The 27,880-nt window shown below is 44.1% G+C and overlaps 1 protein-coding gene across 1 annotated transcript in view; it reads right to left on the bottom strand.

Annotated features, from left to right (window-relative positions):
* Positions 1-27,880, bottom strand: part of LOC126203861 (aminopeptidase N-like) — a 255,571-nt gene that overhangs the window by 39,601 nt on the left and 188,090 nt on the right. The window contains exons 9-10 of the mRNA XM_049938237.1: positions 18,511-18,661; positions 2,712-2,904 (exon numbers count right to left, since the gene is read on the bottom strand). Of these exons, the coding sequence (XP_049794194.1) occupies positions 2,712-2,904; positions 18,511-18,661 (344 nt within the window). The remainder of the gene's footprint in view (positions 1-2,711; positions 2,905-18,510; positions 18,662-27,880) is intronic.

Raw genomic sequence — 27,880 nt, 5'->3', positions numbered from 1 at the left:
TGGTTGTATCATCTGAGAACAAAACAAACTTCTCATCTGGTAATATTACTAAGGAAACGTCACTGATATACACAAAAAAAAGCAAGAGCCCTAAGATGGAACACCAAGTGTAATTGTAATTAGATCCCAGTTGAATTACGCTCGATAGCTTAATACACGTCTCTTTCCTATTGACACCATTATGCAGCATTTCCAGTTACAGCGTAATATACTAATTTACTCGAAATAATATTGTGATTTACAAATTCAAATGCCTTTGACAGATCACAATATACAGTAGCCTGTAACTTATTACCTAATGAATTAAGTACATTTTGACTATGTAGATTGTTTTATCAGTACCAGAAACCCTTAAAATCCGAACTGACAAGGAACCCCTGGAGTGGGAGACCAGTGATGTTTCGGCATTCGACTCGCCACATATTGTCTACCGTGCAACTACTATGTTGGCTGTTCGTGCAAAAGGGGGCGAGACTGGAGGTGTCCAGTAGTGAGAACAGCACGAGGTTGTGTTACGACTGGAGGTGTCCAGTAGTGAGAACAGCACGAGGTTGTGTTACGACTGGAGGTGTCCAGTAGTGAGAACAGCACGAGGTTGTGTTACGTAGTCCAGCTACTTAGTCGAAGAGTAACTCGCAACACGCTGCAGCGCTAGTGGTGCAGAGCAACGGCAACGATAAACGAAGCAAACATTGCATTATATCTGCAGCAATAGTTGCCGAGGTTGACATTTCGTCAGAAGGACACTAAAGAGTTTCGTAAGAGTGGCAGATGAAATATTAACGTTTTTGCAAGATGCGTCGGTGGGTTGTGTGCGGTCTATGTACGAGTACATGAGGAGCACTATGTGCCTAACAAGTGAAAGTGATAATGGAACACGTTTCGAACCATGTAGATCATCATCCTCGTCGGACAGGGAGCCACAAATCCCGTCTCCAGTGTAACGTAGTAAAGGACAAACGCAGTCCAAGGAGCGGGTACTAAACGTAATTACATATACGGAATATCATCCGCAGCATAATAAAAAAAGACAATTATGAACTATTTATAATAAGTAAACAGCAATATGACCGTGTATGGCGTAAGAAAAACTATCGATGTTCAAGGGAGGACAAGGTGCACTTGCAACAAAAGCTGGTGTTTGTCGGTTTCAAGTATGTGTGATGTGCATGGCAGTGACCAACTGCGTTATACAGATCAAACTACGGGTGACGCAGACTACAGCGACGGTTGCGGAACTTCAGAGCTTCAGAACTAGAAGAGGTACGATGACGAAATTTCAAACAAAGCGTCAACTTGACGATGCATAGTAATCAGCGTAATCGGCCAGAAAATTTGTAGATGAGATAAAATAACTTATCTCATCGTTCAGTAACAAATTTGTTTTCGTCTCCGACCAATCGGAATTTGAAGAGAAAATACAGATGAAAGGAACACTGAAAATGAGAGATACCAAGAGAGTTGTAGCGAACTGAACTAACATCAGTGCTGGAAGGTTATTTGTTGCGCTCCGAGAAGCCGGAGCTGCTCTGCCCCCTACGATTCCTCCTGGTGTGCGTCATCTTGCAAGGGCGGTAGGGAATATTTACGTCGCAGACAGCAAGAGTGGAAAAATGGCTGTAAGAGAACTACAACTATGGCATAAGCGCTGCTTTAGGCCAATAGCTGATAAAAATAACTTGCTTTTGCTTGATTCCTGGTAAGCGTATAAAAATCGTACTTTTTTAGAGCAAACTATCCTTCCTGAAAAGTGTGTGACATTGCATTTCATACCAGCTGGAACATCAGGACAAATTCAGCCTATAAAACGTGTTATCACATTATGTGCAGCTACGCCTTAATGGGTAACCGGTTTCATGGTAAGCTGCTCGACAGACTTTTGAATTCGCCTGCATGACATCAAATTCCATCAGTTCTCACCATCCCGTTGCACCAATATAATTCTTTGATAGGGGATACCTAGGTGAACGCCCTGCTCGGTTTGTAACTCCCAAGGAGATCGCCTCTGACACAGATGGTGCCAACCTCTGTGATCACGTGGTGCGCTAGTTTTCATTCGTTGTTTAGGGTGCAAGTTAATAACTTGTTTTTAACGTTTCTCCAATGTCGACGATGTGCACTTTGCGAAGTATAATACATGCATCCCATAGATCGGTATTCTCTGCACGTGTCGGGCACTCATTTTCTGTGGCCCTTCTGATGTACACGGTGAGTCATTAGCAGCTAATAATTACAAATGAGCCTGATTAAAGAGTGAACTTGCGACCTTGCCCTGAGGGGTTCCTTGTGAGGATTGGACAACATACTGAATAAAATTTTCACACTGCAGCGTAGTAGGCATTGATACGAAACTTTCTGGCAGATTAAAACTGTGTGCCAGACGGGGACTCGAACTCGCGACCTTTGCTTTTAACAGGAAAATGTTCTACCGACTGAGCTACCCACGCACGACTCGCGACCCCTCCTGCCAGTATCTCGTCTCCTCCTATGGATAATGTAATATTTGTTATCAGATGGTTAAGAGGCCGACTGAATATTTGGGAATGCTGGCTAAAGTGAAATTGGATGGAAATTTTATAGTATTTTTTTATCTCCTTTCTTAAACAGACTTTTAACTTTAGCATAGTTCAGCCATTCGGGTTTCATCTGAAAGTAATGTTTTCGAAACGCGTCTCGAATGTGGAACAAAAGAAACTGTGTGGGTGTCTTACCGGTCCATTTGTAGTTGAGGAGTATCAGTTCTCCCTCCGACAGACCTACGGTGATGTCCATCTCGTCGTCGAGCATCCACACGCTCTGCATCACGTCGTCGCTACCCAGCTGGGAGCCGTTGTTGAACGTAATGAAGATGGGCCACGGCGCTGCGGCCTCGCCATCCCCGGACGGCGTCAGCTGGAACTTCCACTGCCAACAACGGGCAGTCAGGTCACCGACCGTATCGTGCTGCACCTGCACTTGGCACTCGAATTGTAGTAATAACTGAGTAATAATAGAGTAGTGAGGATTACTGGAGACTGGGAAACCACCTGCCTGCTCCAGCTAGTGACTTCTCCACCATCCCGGAAACCCTTACTTCGAGCGTATCCGACATGGCGGCCACGAACCTATCCACTTGTAAGGTGGCAGAATAAATGATCATATTCGCACCTTACATGAGAACTTTATACATGGCAACAAGAAGGTGAATATTACACCTAACGTACTTCGGCGGTTATGAGAACATTTACCTCTCAGTATGTATTGCAAAAAGGGTTGACAGTAAATCGACGGTAATTAACACACCGTATGCGTGTCTTTGAGCGGAAGGTGGAACAGGCAACGTGAGTCGTTTTTAGTTTGAAAAGACAGGTGGGCAACGGCGTAGCGAAGGAGCGCTGCAAGGGTTAAGACGGAAGCCACTTCAAGGTTTGGCAGGAGGAAGGTCAGCGAGCCGACCAGGTGATTCAGGAGGGAGGGCCGCGCAAGGGACAGAGAAAGGGCTTCAGAAAGCTGCGTTTCGGAATTCCAATGGGACGCGAAGAAAAACTAGTAACGCATTTCGATCACGTGTCCAGCGCATGTGACACGAGGAAAGGTCAATATACTTTAGACCTCAAGAAGGGGCACAAAACGTCCGATTGGCGGAAACGCACAAGGAAGGAGAAAAATACTGACGTTTCGACGCAGTTTGATAGAATGGACATTGCGATTAGTACAGAGAGTTTCCACAAAATAAGAGGAACGCTCCTATTGATCGAAAAAGGCCGTGACGTGAAGAATAAATGAACCCAAGTGGGGGAGGTAGTTCTGCCGTGAGTAGGACAAGAGAGAAATTTTCGGGGATTCGTCTCTGAACTGGTGTCAAGAGCAGAACGGAGTGTTTATCACTCTGTACGACTCAGAGAAGAAATTTGTGCGGACACTGCACTCACAGCGGCTGCAATCCAGCTCTAGCAACGTTTAGCTCCAACTGTGGAGAAACGAACCAGCCAAATTAGTTAATTGTTCTTGCGAGAACTGAGAGGGAACTATAATATGCACGCTGCTCCAAGCATGCGCGTGTATATCGCCACATACTAAGACTAGGGCTGAGTACATGTTTTCTCGCATAACGAGAAACACAGGGGAAGTTTCTGCTGGAAAGTTCAGCAAAGGCCTGATAAGTTTTGTAGGAATTTCAGTGGGAGAGAGCGCCATTGCAGTCGGCAGCTTGTCGCAGATTAAGGTAAATACCGCATACAGAGGCTTAAACTTTGTTGCTTCACCAGCTTGTGTCCACTGTAAACTCGAGCGGCCTTGGGTAATCTTGCGCTCAGATTTGTCACGTAACTAACGATCTACCGTAGATTTGATTGTCATCCTAAATAGTACCGAACTTTGAACCGGAATCGGACGATTTTCGTAGTAATGACCAACATCATAACATATGTGTAGGAGCAGTTTTGTAAAGAAACTTCCAATTTAACTTTTATATTATTGTGCTTAGGATTACTGTTCTTTCAGAGAGTTAATATTTAATAGTGTTGTGTGTAGGATTAGTTGACTTTTTGATGTTGGCGAGATGCGTTATCCATTGCGCTGTTTTTATGTCGTCGAGTTGAAAACTGTGTAAAAGCTCTAATTTTTGTGCTAAAATTTGTTACATTAAACTTGTCATTTCAACTTACACAGTTGTTTTCAACTCTGGAATAAGCACCCACGTTACACACTGACTAAAGCCAATTAAGTTAGTGGGACAAACGCGGCAAAAAGGGGTCTCGGGCGATGATAAGCTATAAATTCAATAATAAATACAACACCGTTCGAGGCGTAACATTCAGAAAAAAAAACACTCTAAACTGCCAAAAAACAAAAGCCGACAAAATCATTCAACACACAGCATAAGATCACAGTATCCCAATCTGCAGTTAACTTATATAGCTGCACCCTATAACAAAATACCAATAACCCCCCCCCTTCCCCCCACAAATACGAAAGCCGGTATCCCAACCTCCAGCTCACCTATGTAACTCACCCCTAGACCAGGATACCAATAAACCCTCCCCCAACTGCAAACTCGGGTATCCGAATCTCCAGTTCACCTATATACGAGTACTTTGACTGTACCCAGAAGTGCACTTACGGTGTCCGCGGTTTTGTTGGATATTGCATTTGGTAATTGTGTGCGTGGTGAATAATGGAAAGTGAAGATGGGAAATGACGAGTCGGACAGGACAAGACGGCGAAACGCATGAGAAAATAGTTTTCGATAAACGACGTGAATGGACCAGAGTTTTAACATTAAATCGTGAAAGATGATAGAGGAATCGTGGTTCTTTAATGAAATCGTGGGAGAAGGTAGGTGGATCAATGTTTATTAATAATAGTGTCATACGTTCGATATATTAATAAACATTGAACCACCTGCCTTCTCCTGTGGTTTACTTAAAAAACTGATTCAGTTACTCGGTGGTTACGCAGGCACCTAAGAGTGCAGTTTAAATGTTACGACATAATCTCTTTTATATGACAACATTCTGCTATTGTGCCACCACCTAATTTCCTAGGCTGCACATCATGACGACTGGAGCACACTAAATGACACAACGACATACCTCAGAGACAGTACATAATTAAACAGCTAGAGCGTGCCACAGCGCCCGCTACAGCACTTCACTTCCACTCCGAAACATTCCGAGACTCCACGAGTCGGCGAGGTGTCGCAGCACAGCGCAGCTACTGTACGCGAGGGGCCGAAGCAGGCGGGCGGCGCAGTGAGGCAAGTCTTGTACACTGAGCAAGCGGTAAAGGGGACCCCAGCAGAAATCTGGACAGCCGATTAAGAAGAAATTAAAACTTTCAGCTCCGCCGATGACAACAGGATTTTGTCAGAGACGATAAAGAACTCGGAAGAGTATCTGAATGAAATGGATAGCCTGTCGAAAGGAGGTTATAAGGTAATATCGACAAAAGTTAAGCAAAGGTAAGTCTGATTAAATCAGGTGACGATGAAGGAATTAGATTCGGAAATGATACATCACAAGTGGTAGATGAGTTCTGCTTTCTGCGGAGCAAAACAACTGATGACGGCTGAAGCAGAGAGTTTGTAAAATGTAGCCTGCCTATACTCCGAAAAGGTATCTGAAAAAGAGGAATTTCTTAACATCCAATATAAATTTAAATTTCACGTAGTTTTTTGTGTATGTATTTCTCTGGAGTGCAGCCTTTTTTTATCTTAGACGTGGGCGACGAGCAGTTCAGACAAGAATATAGAAGCTACTTGGGGGGTGGAGCCGGAGAACAGTGTCTAAAGATTAGGTGCATAGTTGGCCTAAGCGAAAGCGAATTGCTGACAGGGATGGAAGCCATTCTCCAAATTGAAACGTATGATGGCTCTTGTTGCATGTATGTGGTTATAGTTAGACTTTGGCTACTTTATCCAGTATAGAAGGAAAACTGCTTACCGTATAGGCACCCAGCTTTACAAGAATGATGTTCGGATTGTGCGCTGCAGGATTTGCGTTGTTAGTAGTGTTGGTTCGTTCTACGTCTACATGAATACTCTGCAAATAACATTAAAGTGCCTCGCAGAGGGTTCATCGAACCACCTTCACAATTCTCTATTATTCCAATCTCGTATATCGCGCCGTAAGAACGAACACCTATATCTTTCAGTAAGAGCTCTGATTTCCCTTATTTTATCATAGTGATCGTTTCTCCCTATGTAGGTCGGTGTCAACAAAATATGTATGCATTCGGAGGAGAAAGCTGGTGATTGCAATTTCGTGAGAAGATTGCGCCGCAACGAAAAACGCCTTTCTTTTAATGATGTCCACCCCAAATTACGTATCATTTCAAGACACTCTCTCCCCTGTTCCACGATAATACATAACGTGCTGCCTTTCTTTGAACTTTTTCGATGCACTCCGTCAATCCTATCTGGTAAGGATCCCACACCGCGCAGCAGTATTCTAAAAGAGGACGGACAATAGTAGTGTAGGCAGCCTCGTTAGTAGATCTGTTGCATTTTCTGTGTCCTGCCAATAACACACAGTCTTTGGTTAGCCTTCCCTAAAACATTTTCTATGTGTTTCTTCCAATTTAAGTTGTTCGTAATTGTAATTCCTAGGTATTTAGTTGAATTTACCACCTTTAGATTTGACTGATTTATCGTGTAACCGAAGTTTAATGGATTCCTTTTAGCACTCGTGTGGATAACCTCACACTTTTCGTTATTTAGGATCAACTGCCAATTTTCGCACCATTCAGATATCTTTTCTAAATCCTTTTGTAATTTGTTTTGATCTCCTTATGACTGTATTTGCCGATAAACGACAGCGTCATCTGCCAACAACCTAAGACGGTTGCTCATATTGTCTCCCATATGGTTTGCATAGATAAGCAACAGCAAAGGGCCTATAACACTAACTTGGGGAACGCCAGAAATCACTTCTGTTTTACTCGAAGACTTCCCGTCAATTACTACCAATTCACTGACGGGAAATCACAATCCAGTCACATAACTCAGACAATATTCCTTAACCACGCAGTTTTACTACAAGCCGCTTGTGTGATACAGTGTCAAAAGCCTTCCGCAAATCCAAAAATCAATCTGAAATCCCTTGTCAATAGCACTCAACACTTCATGCGAGTGAAGAGCTATTTGTGTTTCACAAGAACGATGTTTTCTAAATCCATGTTGACTGTGTGTCAATAGACCGTTTTCTTCGTTTTAATTAGTAATGTTCGAACACAGTATGTGTTCCAAAATCCTGCTGCATATCGACGTTAATGATACGGGCCTGTAATTTAGTGGATTACCCCTACTACCTTTCCTGAATATTGGTGTGACCTGTGAAACTTTCCAGTCTTTGGGTACGGATCTTTCGTCGAACGAACAATTGTATATGATTGTTAAGTATGCGGCTAATGCATCAGCATTCTCTGAAACGAACCTAATTGGTATACAGCCTGAACCAGAAGACTTGCTTTTATTGAGTGATTTAAGCTGCTTCACTACTCCGAGGATATTTACTTCTACGTTACTCACGTTGGCAGCTGTTTTTGGTTCGAATTCTGGGATATTTACTTCGTCTTCTTTTGTGAAGACATTTCGGTAGGCTGTGTTTAGTAACTCTGCTTTGGCAGGACTGTCTTCGATAGTATCTGCCATGCTATCGCGCAGGGAAGGCATTGATTGTTTCTTGCCGCTAACATCACATACGACCAGAAACTCTTTGGATTTTCTGCCAGGTTTCGAGACAAGGTTTCGTTGTGGAAACTGTTATAAGCATCTCGCATTGAAGTCCGCGCGAAATTTCGAGCTTCTGTAGAAGATCACCAATCTTGGGGATTTTGCGTCTGTTTAAATTTCGCATGTTTGTTTCGTTGTTTCTGCAACAGTGTTCTGACCAGTTTTGTGTACCAAGGAGGATCAGCTCCTTCGTTTGTAAATTTATTTGGTATAAAACTCTCAATTTGTGCCGATACCATTTCTTTGAACTCAAGTCAAATCTGGGCTACACTTTTATTATTAATTTGGAAGGGGTGGAGATTGTTTCTCAGGAAGACGTCAAGTGAATTTTTATCTGTTTTTTGAATAGGTATATTTTTCGTTTATTTTTAGGGGATTTGGGGGTTCCAATATTGAGTCTCGCTACGACAATCCTGTGTTCACCAATCCCTATATCCGTTTTGATGCTCGTTATTAACTCAGGATTATTTGTTGCTGAGAGGTGAAGTGTGTTTCCACAACCGTTTACTACTCGCGTGGGCTCATGAACTAACTGCTATAAATAATTTTCAGAGAATGCATTTAGCACAATTTCGGATGATGTTTTATGCGTACCTTCGGAATTAAACATGTATTTTCGCTAACATATCCAGGGTAAATTAAAGTCACCACGAAATATGTTCGTATGAGTCGGGTACGTGTTTGAAATCAAATACAAGTTTTCTTTGAACCTTTGAGCAATAGTATCATCTGAGTTGGGAGGCCGGTAAAAGGATCCAATTTTATTTTATTCCTGTTGCTAACAATGACCTCGTCTCATGCTAATTCGCAGGAACTATCTACTTCAATTTCGCGACAAGATAAACTACTTCCAACAGCAACAAATACGCCACCGCCAACCGTGTTTAGCCTGTCCTTTCGGAGCACCGTTAGGTTATTTGCAAAAATTTCGGCTGAACTTATATCCGGCTTTAGCCAGCTTTCAGTGCTTATAACGATTTGAGCATCAGTGCTTTGTATTAGCACTTGGAGCTCTGGTACTTTCCCAACACAGCTATGACAATTTACAACTGTTATACTGACGGTGCCTGCATCTACGTTCTTGCTGTGTTCCGCCTGCAAATAAAAAAAACCGCCCAGTCCACGCCAAAAAGCCCCTGCTACCCGTGTAGCCGCCTGCTGCGTGTAGTGGACACCTGACCTATTCAGCGGAACCCGAAACCCAGCCACCCTTTGGAGCAAGTCGAGGAATCTGCAGCCTACACGGTCGCAGAACCGTCTGAGCCTCTGATTCAGACCCTCCACTCGACTCTGTACCAGAGGTGCAAAATCGGTCCTGTCGACTATGCTGCAAATGGTCACCTCTGCTTTCACCTTGCCGGCAAGACTGGCAGCCTTTACCACTTCTCTGTACCAGAGGTGCGCAATCGGTCCTGTCGACTATGCTGCAATGGTCACCTCTGCTTTCATCTTGCTGGCAAGACTGGCAGCCTTTACCAATTCTGTTAGCCTCTCGAAACCAGAGAAAATCTCTCCTGATCCAAAGCGACACATATCATTGGTACCGACGTGAGCCACCACCTGCAGTTGGCTGCACCCTGTGCTCTCTGTGGCACCCAGGAAGATGCGTTCCACGTCTGGAGTGACTCCACCCGGTATGCACACGGAGTGCACATCGGTTTTGTTTCCACGTCTCTTGCCGTGTCCCTAAGGGGCCCCATAACGCGCCTGATGTTGAAACACGAGTATCAGCGTGTATCACTGTTGCAGACAGGTAGCACGGGTCTGGACGTGGGGAGCAGGGTTTTACTTGTAAAGCTCTTTCATAGAAACAACAGCAACAGTGATGGCGCCCTTTGGAGTACCGACGCGTTAAAGGAACTTTGAGACGTCCTCTTTCCGCACCGGGGTTGAAGGGCGTAATTCAGAAGTTGACATTAACTGGCGATTCGGGAATTGCTCCCGGGAGAGGCCGACGGCCAACTGCGCCACAAACTGATGAAGGAGTTATACTGCCGCACGCGATGTGCGACCTGCTGGCAGTGCGCCAGCCGTGTCAGGGCAGCTGGACGTTCCGTGGTCCGACGTTACAAGAGTGTTGCGAACGACAGTCATACGGTATACGTACTAACTTCACATCGATCACCAACTTTTGGCACGTGATGCAGACATTCGAATAGGCTTTGCTATAACGTTTCTTGCAATGACTGAAGTTGATGACGTGTGGCCTCGGAACATTTTGTGGTGTGACGGAGGTCATCTCTCCCGGTCAACAAACTCTCCTTATTTAAAGGCAATCGAGAACCTGTGCGACGACTCCAACTGGGCTGTTGGCATCACAGAGCCTCCACTGGGGAACCTTACGCGGCTGACCACGGCGCTGCAGTTGGCACGGGTCCGCAAGTCTCGCACCTGTCTCGGTAGGTGGCCGCGTCAGTGCGACTCGGCATCCTACGCCGTCCACTCGGCCGTGGCAGCGGCGCGGGGGGCCCAGTCGTGCAGACTCTCTGAGGAGAACCGACGGTGCCGGGCTGCGTTCTGCGTCGTCAGGCGGACTCGGCATGCGCCGCGACGGTGCGGGGCGCCACTGCGTGTTCACCTTTTGTTCGCACAGCTGCCCACATCACACTTGAGGCGTGCCACGCCGATGTCGGACGACGCTCGAATTACGGACACCTCGACGGAAGCTCGCCTCTGTCTGTCCACTGACCAAATGAGAAGGCGGGATATTTCTACCGAAAAAACTGGCTCTGCAATGGCAGGGGCTGCACGCACCTCGTTCTCCGGCAACACCTGGCAGCTCGCCTGCAGCAGACGGGAAACGGCAGCAGGGGCCGCGGGGAGCGCCGGCCGGACTCGCCAGCTCTGCCGGATCCGACCGCTTCATTCGTCTGCGGCATTCCGGGGACTTTGTGTAGGTACGCCTCAACGTTTGCCAGTGAGTAACATTCTGCAGTCACGATTCCTGCAGACGCTAATTTTTCAGTCTGGTGTGCATTGGCGAAAGTAAAGCAGATCCCCGGCTGAGATTAATTCCGAGAATCCTAATAAAATTTAATTCTGACGATTCAAAGTCTGGCGACCACTGGCAGACGTGGGAACGAAAAAACACCGAGACTAGAATGTAAGTCCCCACAATGGAAGGGGAAGCCCAATCCAACAACAGCCGATGGTGGCTGATTACGGACCGACGAGTTGATAGACCAAACACGTTCCTAGATTAAATGTATCCACAGTTGTGATTATCGACAAACATCAGCTGTGTACTGGAATGACGACACCGAGTTCGTGCTCATCCGGGACTGGAAGGCGGATTTGCCGCTTATCGCCAGATGGCTACCCGAGCACGGCTCGCGGCCACACCTGTACACGTACACACGTAACGGGCGTACGAGTACAGGTCGCAGACACACGTGGATCTTTCGGCCTGGCGCTGAACTGAGTCGCGGTCGCATAGCCTACTGGTAAGGCGACTGCTCGTCATAAGCGGGTCCCGGTCGAGCACGAATCAAAAGTGTCGTCGTTCCAGTACACAGCTGACGAATATCCGTACTTGCAACTGCGGATACGTCGCATGTACTTCGTAACGGCTAGAGTCACCGCAGTACCTGTTCCTTTGGTCGTGTGTGCATGTCCGAAGAAAATCTGCATCGTAATTCGTAAGAACACAGGCACTGCAATATCGTAAACGTGTCTGTTTCCAGTCCGATAACTCATCCTGGCGGCACAGAACGACGGCGAAAATAGGCAATATCTAGCTCGTACGCACTTACTCATTTATAATTTCTTGTTAATAATACCCTATATAAGAGTGGAAATGTTATTAAATAATGTTGAATGTTTGCTTATGACAAGTTTTTAATTCTGAACCGTTACCTGCCCTGAATTTACACTGGCCAGTTGCCTCGTTTCTTATAGTTTCAAAAATGTTCTAGTCCTGGAAATTATTTAGGTAACTTCACAAACAGTTCCAAGTTTCGAAAAAGTCTCCTGCAGATCTGTCTTCATTAAGCTGGCGCACCCAAAACTTTTCCTCCAAGTGTTTTGCTAAGAATAATGTTCTTCACTAGCAGAAGCCAACGCAAAAACTCGTCATCAGAATCGCTCGTGCTATCCCCACAACACAACTGATGCGACCTCCCTATCGGCCGTTAACTATAGCCAATGTTGGCACCCGTGGAGGACGACTTCTGTCGGCATTGCGCCATATAGCCACTGCTTTACATCGGTTCGGGAGAAATATGGATCCAATGTGCGTGCACAGGACAGGTCACGACACCCTTAAAAACGGGGACGTGAAGCGAGTTTCATATGTAAGGATCAACTGTAGTGCATTATACTTCACTACCACTTTATAGCCGGTATCTGCATTTAGGAGTAACGGGAAGGGCTCTGAGGGACAGGGTACAAGGGAGAAAGACAATACTCCGCAGGAATTTCTAAAATCATTGAGGCAAGTGGCAACGAAACGTCTATTCAAGTTGGTGTGTAGAGTCCGTGAGACTGGCGATGTACCATCAGAGTGTCGAAAAAATATAATTCGCGTAATTCTGGAGACAGCAAGTGCAGATAAGCGCGAAAACTATCGCACAGTCGGTTTAAAGGCTCGTGCATCTAAGTTGCTGACGAGAATAATGGAGAGGAGAATGGAAAAGAAAACTGAGGATCTGACAGACGACCATCGGTGTGGCTTTAGAAAATGTAAAAGGACCAGGGAGGCAGTTCTGACGGTTCGGTTTAATAATGAAAGCAAAGTCGAAGAAAACTCGAGACACGCTCACAGCATCGGCAACCTAGAAAAAGCGTTCGACAATATGAAATGGTGCACGATGTTCGAAATTCAGAAAAAAAATAGCGCTGAGCTGTGAGCTGTAGGGAGAGACAAACTGTACAAGAACCGAGAGGGAACAATAAGACTGGAAGACAAACAACGAAGTGCTCAGGTAAAAAGTCCTTAAGACAGGGCTCCAGTGTTTTGCCTGTACTGTTCAATCTATACATCGAAGAAGCAATGACGGAAATAAAAGAAGCGTTCAACAATGGAATTAGATTACAGGATGAAAGAATATCAACGATAACATTCACTGATAACATTGCTATCCTCAGTCAGCGTGAAGAAGAATTACAGGACTTGTTGGATGGAATTGGTACAAATATGCATTCATAGTACACTGGTACGAGACAAAGGTAACGTAATGTACAAGAAACAAGAATAGCGAGCAAGTAAACGTCAAAATTGAGGATCACAAACTAAAGGAATTTTGCTACACTGGAAGCAAAATTATGCACGACGGACGAAGCAAGGTCGGTGTAAAAAGTAGTCTAGCACAGGCAGAGAGGCTCAAGTCCACAGCTGTCTAACAGAGGCCTTTATTTAAGGAAGAAATTTCTGATAAGGTATAGTTCGTGCGCAACATTGTATAATATCCAATTGTGGTGTGCGGGAAAAGCGGGACAGAGCAGAATCGAAGAGTTTGAGATGTGGTACAACAGAAAAATGTTGAAAATTAGGTGGACTGAAAGGTCAGAGAGGAACGGAATATATGGAAAACATCGACAAGAAGAAAGGACAGGATAGTAGGACATCTATTAGGAAAGACATCAGGGATCGGGAATAACTTCCGTGGTTCTCGAGGGACCTGTGCAGGGAATAAAACTGTAGGAGAAGGCAATGTTTTGAATTTATACAACAAATAATTGAGGACATAGGATGTAGATGTTAATATGGTATGGAGAGGTTTGCAGGAGAAGAATTCGTGGTGGGCTGCATCAAACCAGTCAAACGACTGATGACTAAAAGAAAATAGAAAAGAGGATGTGTGTCTGGATAAGGTCAAGAGGAGGAAAGAAAAGGGAGGGAAGCTCTGCAATTAGAAAGTAGTGCGGAAGGGCTAGTCAAATCTGATAAGAGTGATAGATGTCAGGGCGGGTTTAACTGCCAGGAGGTGGGAGTCTGCTAAAACTGTGCAGGGAGAGGATATGGAAAACGTATAAGTGTAGAGCGCGTGGAATGTGTTGTTATATGCGCCGCAGCACACCAGGATTTGTAGCTAAGCGGGAAACTATGAAACTATAGTCGAGTCTACGGGGAGTGTAGGATGTACAGATGTGTTTAGTGTCAACATGGAGGTGGGGAAAAGATATGACCTCGTAAAGGACTGTTACAGGGGAAGGCATGTGGATTCAGGAAGCAAGGCCGAGAGTGTGTTGTTCGATGAATTTGCAGGAGTTGATGGAATGACGGCTTGTCAGATATCGGGGCAACATTTGCGTAGGAGAGGATAGGTCACATTCAGGCATTGTAGGCGTGGGGGATGGCGAAGGGACGCCGTCCCTACGTTCTGTCAGTCAAAAGCTTCTGCCTGTTGAGGTGTTTCTGTTCGACAGTTAGCAGACGGCGTTTCCATATTAGTTTACAAACAAGGGTTGGTCCAAATCATTTTAGTGTGCTTCTTAATTGGGAAGGGCGGTCGTAATCACTAAGGTAACAGTCATGGATACGGAAACTGCAAACAGTTCACCGCATAATTGTTGTCTAAGTTTTAGAGAGACTGATCTTGATGAGTCGCTGCTTTGACTAGAATGTCAACTGATGAAGGGTAGACGTAGGGCAAAATTGCGAAAAAATTGGATTTTTTTTCATTTCGTAATTTATTACGTTGATTCTTTAAGAATTCATCGGAAAGTTTCATAAGCGAATTCTGGCTAGAAATATGTTTTAAAAAAGTTTGTATGGGTGTGTGTGCCTGCTACGCTGCCCCCCGCCACCTCTTTCTGAGCTGTCATCCACACCTCACCTCCTCTATGCTAGAATTTTTTTTTCCATTAATTTTTCCTTCAACGAACTGCAGGTGAGTCTAAAAGGCTGTCAGAAAGATTATGTCTGTTTGTTCCTTTCTTTACAAACGTGGTTTTTAGAAGATGGAAGGCCACTGGGAGGTGTTAACAGACTGACAGACAAGGCAATCCACACTTTACAAATATATTATGGAAAAACTATCAATGATAACCTACATAGTGTGAAAACAATGCAGCAAGCCGTGTGGACAATATTCTTGCACAAGCTTTCCACGGATGATAATCCTCAACATCCCCTTTGTGTAAATATCTTCTGGCAAAGCCAGTGGAAAGCGATACACCCACAAACATGGTTTGACACATGCTGTTTTAGATGTTATAAAACCAATTTTCAAGTACCTATCCAGTCCTGAACTGCTCAAAAAATGTGTACATGCGAAAACATAGGATGCGTTGTCCAAAAACAGTATTTGTGTCCTCAGTTGTTGTGAGGGTAGTTACATGATATATATGTCTAGTGGAAATGTAGATAGGATTAAGTGCCTGTAGAGACTAGACTTCCATCCAGGTGCGTTCACACTGAAGCATCGATGGAGCGCGACTGGACAAAGCTCAGGCAGCAGAAGAAAAAATGGGAAACATGCCAAGCGAAAGGAGGCAGGTGGAGAGATTAGACCAGGAAGACGACGAAGAGAATAAAGGTTATGGACTTGGAGAACATTAGTCACTAGAGGTACAGAAATAATGTCAAAAAGCTTTAGATGCGAATTGCTATAAACTGACTTTTTGAGCTGTAATGTACCTTTTATCAGGAACCATAAAAGGTAACATCCTGAAATTTGGGATAGTTCTTAAGAATTACTTACTGAATAATCCTGTGCAGTGCTTTTCCGTTATCTTTTTCCTGAGAAAAGTTCTGCTTTAAGGGGGGTAGGACGTCAAATGGGGCGACTTCGAGCAAGAGAGCCACTGCAGGACATTTTAATTTCTACTGTCTATACTTTAACAAATAAATTCATAAAACTTTGTCAGCATGACCAGGAAGTATTGAGGACTAACATTCATAGCATTGGTAGTTCAAAAACTTAGCAAAATACCTTTTTTTACATGTGAAATTTCATCTTTTTTTTCAATTACTACTGGCTGCATTTGTTGCTATAGGTACACTTTTCTTCCTAAGTGAGAGAGATTCTTCGATGAATTTTGCACAGCATACGAACAGTACTTACAGGTGAATGAAACTCTAGAATTTTCCAAATCTATTAAAAAACTGTGGTAAAAATTGAGATAATTAACTATAAAATTTGAGTTTTTTCTAAACATGAAATTTAAAATGTAACAGTTCATTCAGTTTTTCATAAATTAAATACATTCTAGAGTTTCATACACCTATAACTATGGTTTGTATGCTGTACAAAATTCATGGAAGAATCTCTCTTACTTAGGAAGAAAAGTGTACCTACAGCAACAAATGCAGCCAGTAGTTAAGTGAAAAATGATGAAATTTCACATGTAAAAAATGTATTTTTTTACGTTTTTGAGCTGTCACTGCTAAGAGTATGAATCCTGAATCCTTCCTCGTCATGCTGTCAAAGTTTTATGAATTTATTTGTAAAAGTATAGACAGTGGAAATTGAAATGTCCTGTGGTGCCTCTCCTGCTCCAAGTCGGCCCGTTTGACGTCCTACCCCCCTTAAAATTTGAGAAAAATAAAACAGTCCCGAGCCAAGCAAAACTGAAAAGTTAATTTCAAAGCAACTATGATCTTAAAAAAATCTGTTCCACAGTTTTATTAGCCTCTTATGCAGCTTTAAACTGTGAAATTTCAGTTTTATTGCTGGATTAGTTTACGAGAAAAGGTACATTATGGAAACAATAAATAAAAATTCATATCCTTATAAAATGTATGTTGATGCGCAATTTCAAACAAAAATTTCACAAAATATCAAGCATTATGTTGTTCATAACAGTCTCAAGTTTTACTAGTTCGGCTGTAATACACTGAAGCGCCAAAGAAACTGCTGTAGGCACGCGTATTCAAATAGAGATATGTAAACAGATACAATACGGCGCTGCGGTCGGCAACGCCTATATAAAACAAGAAGCGACTGGCGCAGTTGTCAGATCGGTTACTGCTGCTACAATGTCAGTTTGTCAACATTTAAGTGAGTTTGAACGTGGCGCTATAGTCGGCGCACGAGCGATGGGACACAGCATCTCTGAGGTACTGATGAAGTGGGAATTTCCCCGTACGACCATTTCACGAGTGTACCGTGAATATCAAGATTCCGGTAAAACATCAAATCTCCGACGTCGCTGTGGCCGGAAAAAGATCCCAGAAGAACAGGACCAACTACGACTGAAGAGATTATTTTGAGGTGATTGCAGCAATTTCCAGAAGGATTGCATTTCTGATTTTAATGCTGGGGTACGAACAAGTGTGCCGGCCGGAGTGGCCGTGCGGTTCTGGGCGCTTCAGTCTGGAACCGCGCGACCGCTACGGTCGCAGGTTCGAATCCTGCCTCGGGCATGGATGTGTGTCATGTCCTTAGGTTAGTTAGGTTTAAGTAGTTCTAAGTTCTAGGGGACTGATGACCACAGCAGTTAAGTCCCATAGTGCTCAGAGCCATTTGAACCAATATGAACAAGTGTGAACGTGCGAACCATTCGACGAAAATTCATCGATGTGGGTTTGCGGAGCCTAAGGCCCACTCGTGTACCCTTGATGACTGCACGACACAAAGCTTTACGCCTCGCCAGGGCCCGCCGATACCGACATTAGAATTTCGATGATGGAAACATGTTGCCTGGTCGGACGAGTCTCGTTTCAAATTGTATCGAGCGCACGGTATGGAGACAACCTTGCGAATCCGTGAACACTGCATGTCAGCAGGGGAATGTTGAAGCTGGTGGAGGCTCTGCAATGGTATGGGGCGTGTGCAGTTGGAGTAATACGGGACCCCTGACACGTCTAGATACGACTCTGAACAGGTGACACATACGTAAGTATCCTGTCTGATCACCTGCATCCATTCGTGCCTATTGTACATTATGACATTTCAGCAGGACAATGCAGCACCCCACACGTCCAGAAAATGCTACAGAGTGCCTCCAGGAACACTATTCTGAATTTAAACACATCCGCTGGCCACGAAACACCCAAGACACGAACATCGATGAGCATATCTGGGATGCCTTGCAACGTGGTGTTCACAAGAGATCCCCGCAGGATTCGTGGCGTCAGTTCCCTCTAGCACTACTCCAGGCATTAGTTGAGTCCATGCCACGTAATGCTACGGCACTTGTGCGTGCCCTCGTGGGCCCTACACGGTATAAGCAGGTGTAGCAGTTTCTTCGGCTCTTCAGTGTATTTTTGGAGATATATATGTTTAAGTACAAGAATACATTTTTCCCCACGTCTGTCCTTAAGACGGATCTAGAGGGAGTGTCGTGATTTCTGGAGGCTGTGGTGGAGGGGTAGGGCGGCGTAGTGGCCGTAGAGGAGTGGGGAGGGGAGGTACCTGCTTCAGCTGCACCTGGCTGCCGTCCTTGGTGACGTTGATGACGGGGTAGCCGGCGGTGGAGGTCCAGAAGGCCATGCGTTCCTGCAGCTGCGGCTCGCCCGGCGCCAGCGCCTCGAACAGGTCCGCCGGCCGCGCGCTGCTGTAGTTGCTGCAACGGGACGCCGTAAGCTGCGCCGCCAGCTCCCGACGCTCGAGGCTTTGCTGTGCGCAGTGCTGCGTGCTAAATCTACGTCTACATCTACGTCTCCCCGAGCCACCGAACGGTGTGTGGCGGAGGATACCCTGTGCCACAACTAGTCCTTTCCCTTCCTGTTCCGATCTGGGCAAGTACATGCCTAGTAAGTGGATTGACGACGGAAGGACCTCACCGTGGTTTAATAACGAAATACGGAAACTGCGGAGTAGGCAAAGACTGTCGGATTCTCGGTTCGAAAGACGACGTGCAAGTGACGAGAGGCAAATGTTGGTAGAGATACTTGCGTCTGTGGAAAGATCGACGGGTGAGGCATACGGCAGCAACCAGCGCCGTAATTCGACTACAGATCCGGCGGGGTACCCCAAAAAATTCTGGTCCCGTGTAAAATCGCTAATCGGCGCTAAGGCTTCTATCCAGTCAACTCTTCACCAGTCTGGTTTGGCAGCAGACGATAGCAAAAGGAAGGCCCGAGTTTTAAATTCCACGTTTAAGAAATCGTTCGATCGCGAGAATCTTACAGACGTACCTCTCATTCGACCATCGCAGAGAGTCCCGTACGGACGACAAAGTAATAAACGTCGATGTCGTAGAAAAACAACTGAAGGAGTTGGAAAGCAAACAAAACGCCAGGACCAGATGGAATCCAAATTCGGTTTTACAAAGATTACCCTACCTAAAGGAAACAAAAGTAAAATTCGGAGTAGGTATTAAAATCCATGGAGAAGAAATAAAAACTTTGCGGTTTTGCCGATGACATTGTAATTCTGTCAGAGACAGCAAAGGACTTGGAAGAGCAGTTGAACGGAATGGACAGTGTCTTGAAAGGAGGGTATAAGATGAACATCAACAAAAGCAAAACGAGGATCATGGAATGTAGTCGATTTAAGTCGGGTGATGCTGAGGGAATTAGATTAGGAAATGAGACACTTAAAGTAGTAAAGGAGTTTTGCTATTTGGGGAGCAAAATAACTGATGATGGTCGAAGTAGAGAGGATATAAAATGTAGACTGGCAATGGCAAGGAAAGCGTTTCTGAAGAAGAGAAATTTGTTAACATCGAGTATAGATTTAAGTGTCAGGAAGTCGTTTCTGAAAGTATTTGTATGTAGTGTAGCCATGTATGGAAGTGAAACATGAACGATAAATAGTTTGGACAAGAAGAGAATAGAAGCTTTCGAAATGTGGTGCTACAGAAGAATGCTGAAGATTAGATGGGTAGATCACATAACTAATGAGGAGGTATTGAATAGAATTGGGGAGAAGAGGAGTTTGTGGCACAACTTGACGAGAAAAAGGAATCGGTTGGTAGGACATGTTCTGAGGCATCAAGGGATCACAAATTTAGCATTTGAGGGCAGCGTGGAGGGTAAAACTCGTAGAGAGAGATCAAGAGATGAATACACTAAGCAGATTCAGAAGGATGTAGGTTGCAGTAGGTACTGGGAGATGAAGAAACTTCCACAGGGTAGGGTAGCATGGAGAGCTGCATCAAACCAGTCTCAGGACTGAAGACTACAACAACAACAACCCTACGTCGTTGGCCCCTTACTTAGTTTGCATTTATTGCGAATCTCACGACCAGCGTAAAGTTCCGAGCGCAGGTTACTCCTGCATACAATAAGGCTAAAAGATCGGATCCGCAAAATTACAGCCCAACATCCTTAACATCGGTTTGTTGCAAATTCTAGAACATGTTTTGAGTTCGAGTACAGTAAATTTCCTAGAGACGGACAAGCCGTGTCCACAAATCAGAAAGAACGCAACTCGGTCTTTCCTCACACGATGGCTGCCAACTGCGGCTGATTTCCGGCCGCCCACTGCGGACTGGTAGCGGCAGTGCGAGGCCCCCAGCCGCAGCTCCAGTTCCCGGTCCCCGTGGTGCAACCCTGCAACTCGCATCTGTTTGAACCTGCTTACTGCAGCAAAGTCTTGGAATTCCGTTCACTGTTTGTGGTGGTACTATGGGTACGGGGTTTCGTTGCGTTGGCTAAAGATCCTTTATCAATTATCGCAACACTATATTGACAAATTCCTTTCGTTGCTTTCGGTACGTAGCCTTGAGTCTTATCAATACTGAATCCTTTTTTAAATATTAGCTGCGTTATGGCGCTCGAGTATGTGATTATTAACACATAATTTTAATTTTCTGGTTGTAATATAAAACTGTGATACCACAAAACCCAATTTAGTTTTTTTTCTGTATATCTGAATTGCGCGTCACTAACCTACAAGAATGTAAATTATAGATCAGTTTTTTACAAACATTAACTACCAATTTCTGAAGCGTATAAAATTAATACGACATCTTTAGTGAAAACATATATTATAAGTCAATTCAAGCTGAAGTTATCTTGTGTCATGTGTGAAGTTTTGTTTTATGACCAAATGTAAAATTTATTAATTACAAGTAAACAAATCAATGTATCTGGTGAGAAACCGGAACAAATTAATATATAAGAAAATCACAAGTCAGCAGTTACAATTGCAGTATATACAAATCGAGATTAATTCAGGACTATAATGGAAGTAAAAAATCAGATACCTACACTGAAGTTCTGTGGAGACAAGTCATACAAAGCACAAGTACAGATGCATTGCGTTTGTTGTTCTCAAATATTTCTTATTTGGTATAAGAAGCAATTAGTGATGCATTTTTAACGCCTAGTTGAGGACAGTAGTTAAGCTCACAAGAGATAGTGTCTCGTTTCGTAATTCCCTCAATATCATCTCACGTAATTTTACTACTTACATGACCGTTGTTTTAGTTTTGTTGACGTTCATTCAATAATCTCTTGCAAGTTGACTATCCAATCCATTTAACTGATCTTTAAAGTGTTACAGTTCCATCGGCAGATCTTACATCTTTTATTTCCTCTCCTTGAAATTTAATTCCCTTTTCAAATTTCAGAGTGTTTTTCTCTATGTCTGTCTGTGTAACATAAGAACCAGTCTGTAACGCCATCTCATTCACCTCTTCCGAACTGCAGCCTCTTCTATATCTGCGTATACATGCGGACTCCGCAAGCGCCCGCGTCGCTCTTGGCGGGACGTGCCCTGTGTCACTACTAGTCATTTCCTTTTCTGTTCTACACGGAAAATCAACGAGAAAAAGAAGACTCCTTTTATGCTTCTGAACGAGCACTACTCTCTCTCATCTTATCTTCACGGTCCTTACACACAGTCAGTCTCAAATACCGGTTCTCTAAATTTTCTCAGTAGTGATTCGCGAAACGAATGTTGCCTCTCTTCATCGGTGCCCATTTGAGTTCTCAAAGCATCTCCGTAGCACTTGTGTCTTGTTCGAACCTGCTGCTAACAAATCTAGCAGCCCGCCTCTGAACTGTTGCGGCGCCTTTCTTTACTCCGACCTGGTGTGGATCCCAAACATTCTGACAGTACTCAACACTGTCCTACATGCAGCCTCGCTTACAGATGAACCACTCTTTCCTAAAATCCTCCCAATCAACCGAACTCTGCCATCCGCCTTCCAACTACAAACCTTAAATGCTCATTCCGTTTCGTACTGTTTTGCGATATTACTCCCTTGACCGTGTCAAGCAGAACACTGCTAATGCCGCACTCGAACGTTACAAGTTTGTTTTTGCTACTCATCTGCATTAACTTGGATTTTGCTACATTTCGAGCTACCTGCTATTTATCACACCAACTATAAATCTTTTATCCTCTTATAATGGCTCAGCGGCTACACCAGAGCATCATCAGCAGACGTCCGCAGACTGCCGCCCACCCTGTCCCACGTGAAGAGCAACAGCAGTCGCATCACACTTCAAAAATGCTTCAAATGGCTCTGAGCACTATGGGAATTAACTTCTGAGGTCATCAGTCCCCTAGAACTTAGAACTACTTAAACCTAACTAACCTAAGGACATCACACACATCCGTGCCCGAGGCAGGATTCGAACCTGCGACCGTAGCGGTCGCGCGATTCCAGGCTGTAGCGCCTAGACCCGTTCGGCCACTCTGGCCGGCCATCACGCTTCCTTGGCGCACTTCCGACGACACCCTTGTCTCTGATGAACACTCGCTGCCGAGGACAGTGTACTGGGTTCTGTTACTCGAGAAGTCTTCGAGCCACTCATATTCCGGTGTACTATGTCAGATGCTTTACAGAAATCTAGGAATACGGAATCCGCCTGTTGCCCTTCGTACATAGTTCGTAGGATCTCGTGTGAGAAGAGGACAAGCTGAGTTTCATCGGGAGACGTTTTCTAAACCATGCTGATATGTGGACAGAAGCTTTGCCCTCTCATGAAACTTTAATACGTGGGGTTGGAACTTTAATAGTGGCTACTATTTATTTACAGTTAGTACAAAAAAGATACGTCTCTCATAGTTTTATTGACCTTCAAAGTAGTCACCATCATTGTGCAAAAGCCGCTGCCAGAGATGTGGAAATCGTAGGACACTCTTAGCAGTGCCAGTTCTGTTCACAGTTCGAGCGGCGCGGTCTATTGTCCGACGAATTTGTAGTAGTTCTGAAGCGAATGCCGTGAAGTGTTTCCTTCACTTGAGAAATCGAGTTGAACTCACGAGGGCTTAAGTCAGGGAAGTGCAGTAGGTGGTATAACACTTAGCAGCCCCATCAGTCACAGCTTGCACTGTACGTGCTTGAGCATTGTCCTGAAAAAGTACGGTCAGGTCCAGCAGCATGTGTCATCACCTCTGTCTCTATGCTGCTCACTTTTGGAACACAAGCTACAATCACACATTACTATTAGAGGCATGTATGCTTTTGGCAGTTACCACTGTGCTACACGGCTGCCGTTAGCGAGCAATTGAAGCCGCGAGAGACAGAGCGGCTTCTCCTCTGTCCAGCAGACCACGTACCATGGTTTACATACAATAACTCCGTCTTTCGTCAACTTTCCCTTAACCAGCGTTTGCAGGCGAAATCTTGATATTAGGATCTCTTCCATTCGAGTTGGGCATCGAGCTATTGTAGAGATGAAGAATAAATTTGTGGGAATCAAGCCGTAACCAAACTTTGTCTGGTGCAAATATTTCGGCTTGCTCTCGTCAAGTTTTCTGACTGGTCCGATGCGGCCCGCCGAGAATTCTTCTCCTGTGCCAACATCTTCGTCTCATAGTAACACTTGCAACCTACGAACTCTATTATTTGTTGGTCACATTCCTATCTATGTCTTCCCTTATAGGTTTTACTCTTCACAGCGCTCTCTAGTACCATGCAGCTAAAAAAATGGAAATGAGAGTATGGCATCGTTGGCTGGGAGGCCCCATTCGGGGAAGTTCGGCCACCAAGTGCAAGTCTTATTTCAGTCGACGCCACATTGGGCGACTTGCGCGCCGATGATGAGGATGAAGTGATACTGGGGACATTGGGGACACTGGGGACACCTAGCCCCCGAGCGGGGAAGATCTCCAACCCGGCTGGGAATCGAACCTGGGTCCGCTTGCATGGGAGGCGAGCACGTTACCACCCAGCTAAGCAGGTGGACACCATGTAGGTATTCCCTGATGTCTTAACAGAGGTCCAGTCGTCCCATTCTGTCTTCTCGTCTTTGTTGTTCACACATTTCTTTCTTCGTAGATTATGTGGAGGACTTCCTCATTCCTTACATTATTATCAGTCCACCTAATATGAAACATTCTTCTGTAGCTCCTCATCTCAAATGCTTTCATTCTTTTCTGTTCCGGTTTTCCCACAGTTCGCAGTTCACTACAATAGAATGCTGTGTTCAAAACGTACATTCTCAGAAATTTCATCATGAATTTATCACAGATGGTTGACACGATTAGACTTATCTTGGTCAGTAATACGCTCTTTAGCTGTACTTGTCCGCATTGTAAATTCTCCTTGTTTCGTCCGTCATGTTTTATTTTGCTTTCAAGTTAGCAGAATTCTTTAACTTGGTCTACTTCTACAGTATTTACTCTAAGTTTATTGCTAATCTCACTTCTCCTACTCTCTTTCTCCGATGTGCCCTCAATTCACATCTCTACTCATTAGACTGTTCCTGCCACTCAGCATGTCCTGAGTAGTTCTTGATCACTTTCAATGAGGATAGCGATACCACCAGCAAATCTTACCATTGATTTCCTATCCCCTGAGTTTTAATTCTACCCTAGGACATTTTACAGCGGAAATGTAATCAGCAGACAAAGTTCATGTACGGTTGAATTTCTGCAGTTTTATGGCTGAAGTAATACGTCATGAGAATATGAACATTCCCAGAGCGGGCGCTCACACACACACACACACACACACACACACACACACACACACACAGTAACTCTGAAGCGATTCCTCGATTTTGTTCCACAATCCATTCCTTTTACTATCAGGTGAAATATGATCAGCTGTGTTGGGCAGCAGATGTCATGTATGAGAGCTGACATTTGTCGTGTAGTGACATAATGATGGTGATGTTACATTAGAAATTATAATTATCGAACGGTACCTCATTGTCTGAAGGAGGCAAACAATTGGTACTGAATGTTATTCCGTAGATTTTCCCAGCGCCTTTCATGTTTATGCTCTCCATGGATATGCTGCAGGATATGGCCATCTTCACTACATGAAATTTCAACGATCCATCTGCCCGCCATCTTCAGGTGCGATCACTGAGTACACAATCTCGCCTGAACTGAACAAACACCAGAAACGGCGGCTCCTTTATAAGCCATGTATAGGCGACTGCAGTATTGGGACAAAGTATGGTTCTATGCCAAAGTACCGTTATCCAAGATGGTGGCGATGTCGTCATCCAAGATGGCGGCTGTGATGTCATCCAAGATGGCAGCTTTTGGCGGGAAGTTTGAATTTTGGCGGGAAGATAGGTCAATTGGGCTACCTCCACTAAACTAACCACCCTCCCCCAGAAAAATGGCACAAAGTGCAAATTGCAACAGGATAATGCATCACATCACAGTTATCTCTACTAATCTAAGAAAATCGCAGGAATATAGGTCACTTGGGCTGCCTCCACTAATCTAAGTCTTCTGACTGCCACATCTTCCTAGGAAGTGGCGCCAAGATTGAATTTTGTCAGTAAAGAAAGGTCACTTGTGGTTTCTCTACGAACCTAAGAAAATCACGGGAAGATAGGTCACTTGGGCTACCTCTACTAACCTAAGTCACCTGATCACCACCTCTTCCTAGGGATTGGTGGGAAAAGGACTAAGCCTGCACTGGGCTGATGGAGAGAGGAAGGGGTGTACTTTATTTATTTTGGAACAATTTATTTAGGGATGGAGTATATTTATCACAGTGACACAGAACACATGCTCCAGACATGCCACACAGCATACAGATCTGCAAACCACTCCTAAATAACTCATGTATGATGCTCTACAAATGCATCTGCTAATTGTAAACTGTCAAAATTAGATTAGATTAGTACTTGTTCCATAGGTCATGAATACGACACTTTGTAATGATGTGGAACACGTCAGGTTAATAAAAGATGTCTATACAAGATATTACATTACACAAAATATTATACGACACTTAATATTTTAATTTTTATTTACTTTTTTTTGTGGGTGTTCGGAAAATACCCACTTACTATACCCAAAAATTCACTGCTATTACTTTTGAATTCGTTTGGATTGTTACTAACAAGTTTCATAAGTGAATATATATCTACTGTGAGTATCTCTATCTCTTTAAATAAGTGTCTGTTGGATGATCTTGGATGAGCACCAGCAATTATTCTGATTTCACGCTTTTGTGCAATGAACACTCTTTTACTCAATGATGAGTTACCCCAGAATATGATGCCATACGAAAGCAGAGAATGAAAATAGGTGTGGTAAGCTAATATACTGAGATGTATATCGCCAAAATTTGCAATGACCCTAACAGCATAAGCAGCTGAACTCAAACGTTTCAGCAGATCTTCAGTGTGTTTTTTCCAATGTAACCTCTCATCAATGCAAACACTTAGAAATTTTGAATATTCTACCTTAGCTAGCGATATCTGATCGAAGTCTATATTTATTAATGGTGTCATTCCATTTACTATGTAGAACTGTACATACTGTGTTTTGTCAAAGTTTAATGAGAGCCCATTTGCAGAGAATCACTTAATGATTTACTGAAAAACATTGTTTACAATTTCACCAGTTAATTCTTGTCCGTTGGGTGTGATATCTATACTTGTATCATCAGCAAAAAGTACCAGGTGAATATAGATTGCCAAGTCATTAATATATATTAAGAACAGCAGTGGACCCAAGACCGAACCTTTCAGCACCCCATTCTCAATTGTTTCCCACTTTGATAAATCAGCAGTTTTTTGCAAATGACGCATTGCACAGACTACAGACATGCAAACCACTCGTAAATAGTGCAATACATTTACGCCCAGAGACCCACACAACTGGTAAATCGTCAAAATAATAATCCATCTAAAAGACTCGGCAAACGTGCTTGCTCATCATCAACTGTCGTAACTGTGCACCAGTCTTTATTTAAACAATTAGAGACAGCAACACCATTCAGTGTGTTCGCCAGGAGGTCTTCACTCCAACTGACCTAGTACACAATACTGCCACTAGAGGGTGCTGTCATCCCTCCTGTTGGTGGTCTGGAGGGGGAAAATGGCGCAAAAATAACTCAGCCTGCGCTGGGCTGCTGGATACAGTAAGGAAGGAGTGTACTTTATTTATTTTGGAACAGTTTATTTAGGGATGAAGTATATTTATCACACTGATACAAAACACATAAATGGAGTCACGCCTCAGACCTGTAAAATACTCCTAAATAACGCTCTGAAGACACACAAATAGCTCCTAAATTACCAAAATAATTTCAGTACAGACATGCAGACTCCTCCTAAATAATGCAGTACACAGATGTTCAGACATGAAACCAACTTGTAAATTGCCCAAACAATGCATAGTTCAGCCTGCTCACGAAATAATGCAGTGGATAAGTAATCAACATATGCAGACACCGTCTGCCACCACCTGTCCAGTAGACCACACATGAGGCCACCTGTAGCCCTGCAAAGTGACACAGCTGTCAGCTGTCAAACCACCCACGAATGCCTGCATGCATGAGGCAGCGACATCCCTTTCATACTTGATACCTGAGAAATTCCTCTAAAAATATGTGTTCACCTAGGCACCAATGCTGATGCTACCGGGCAGGAGTGCAGACGCTCCAGGGATGTGCTGTGAGCTGCTG

This window comes from Schistocerca nitens, chromosome 9 (genome assembly GCF_023898315.1).
Source record: "Schistocerca nitens isolate TAMUIC-IGC-003100 chromosome 9, iqSchNite1.1, whole genome shotgun sequence".
In the NCBI taxonomy this organism is placed as follows: domain Eukaryota; kingdom Metazoa; phylum Arthropoda; class Insecta; order Orthoptera; family Acrididae; genus Schistocerca; species Schistocerca nitens.
The sequence above is the reverse complement of the archived record's forward strand: the minus strand, read 5'-3'. Positions and strand labels throughout refer to the sequence as shown.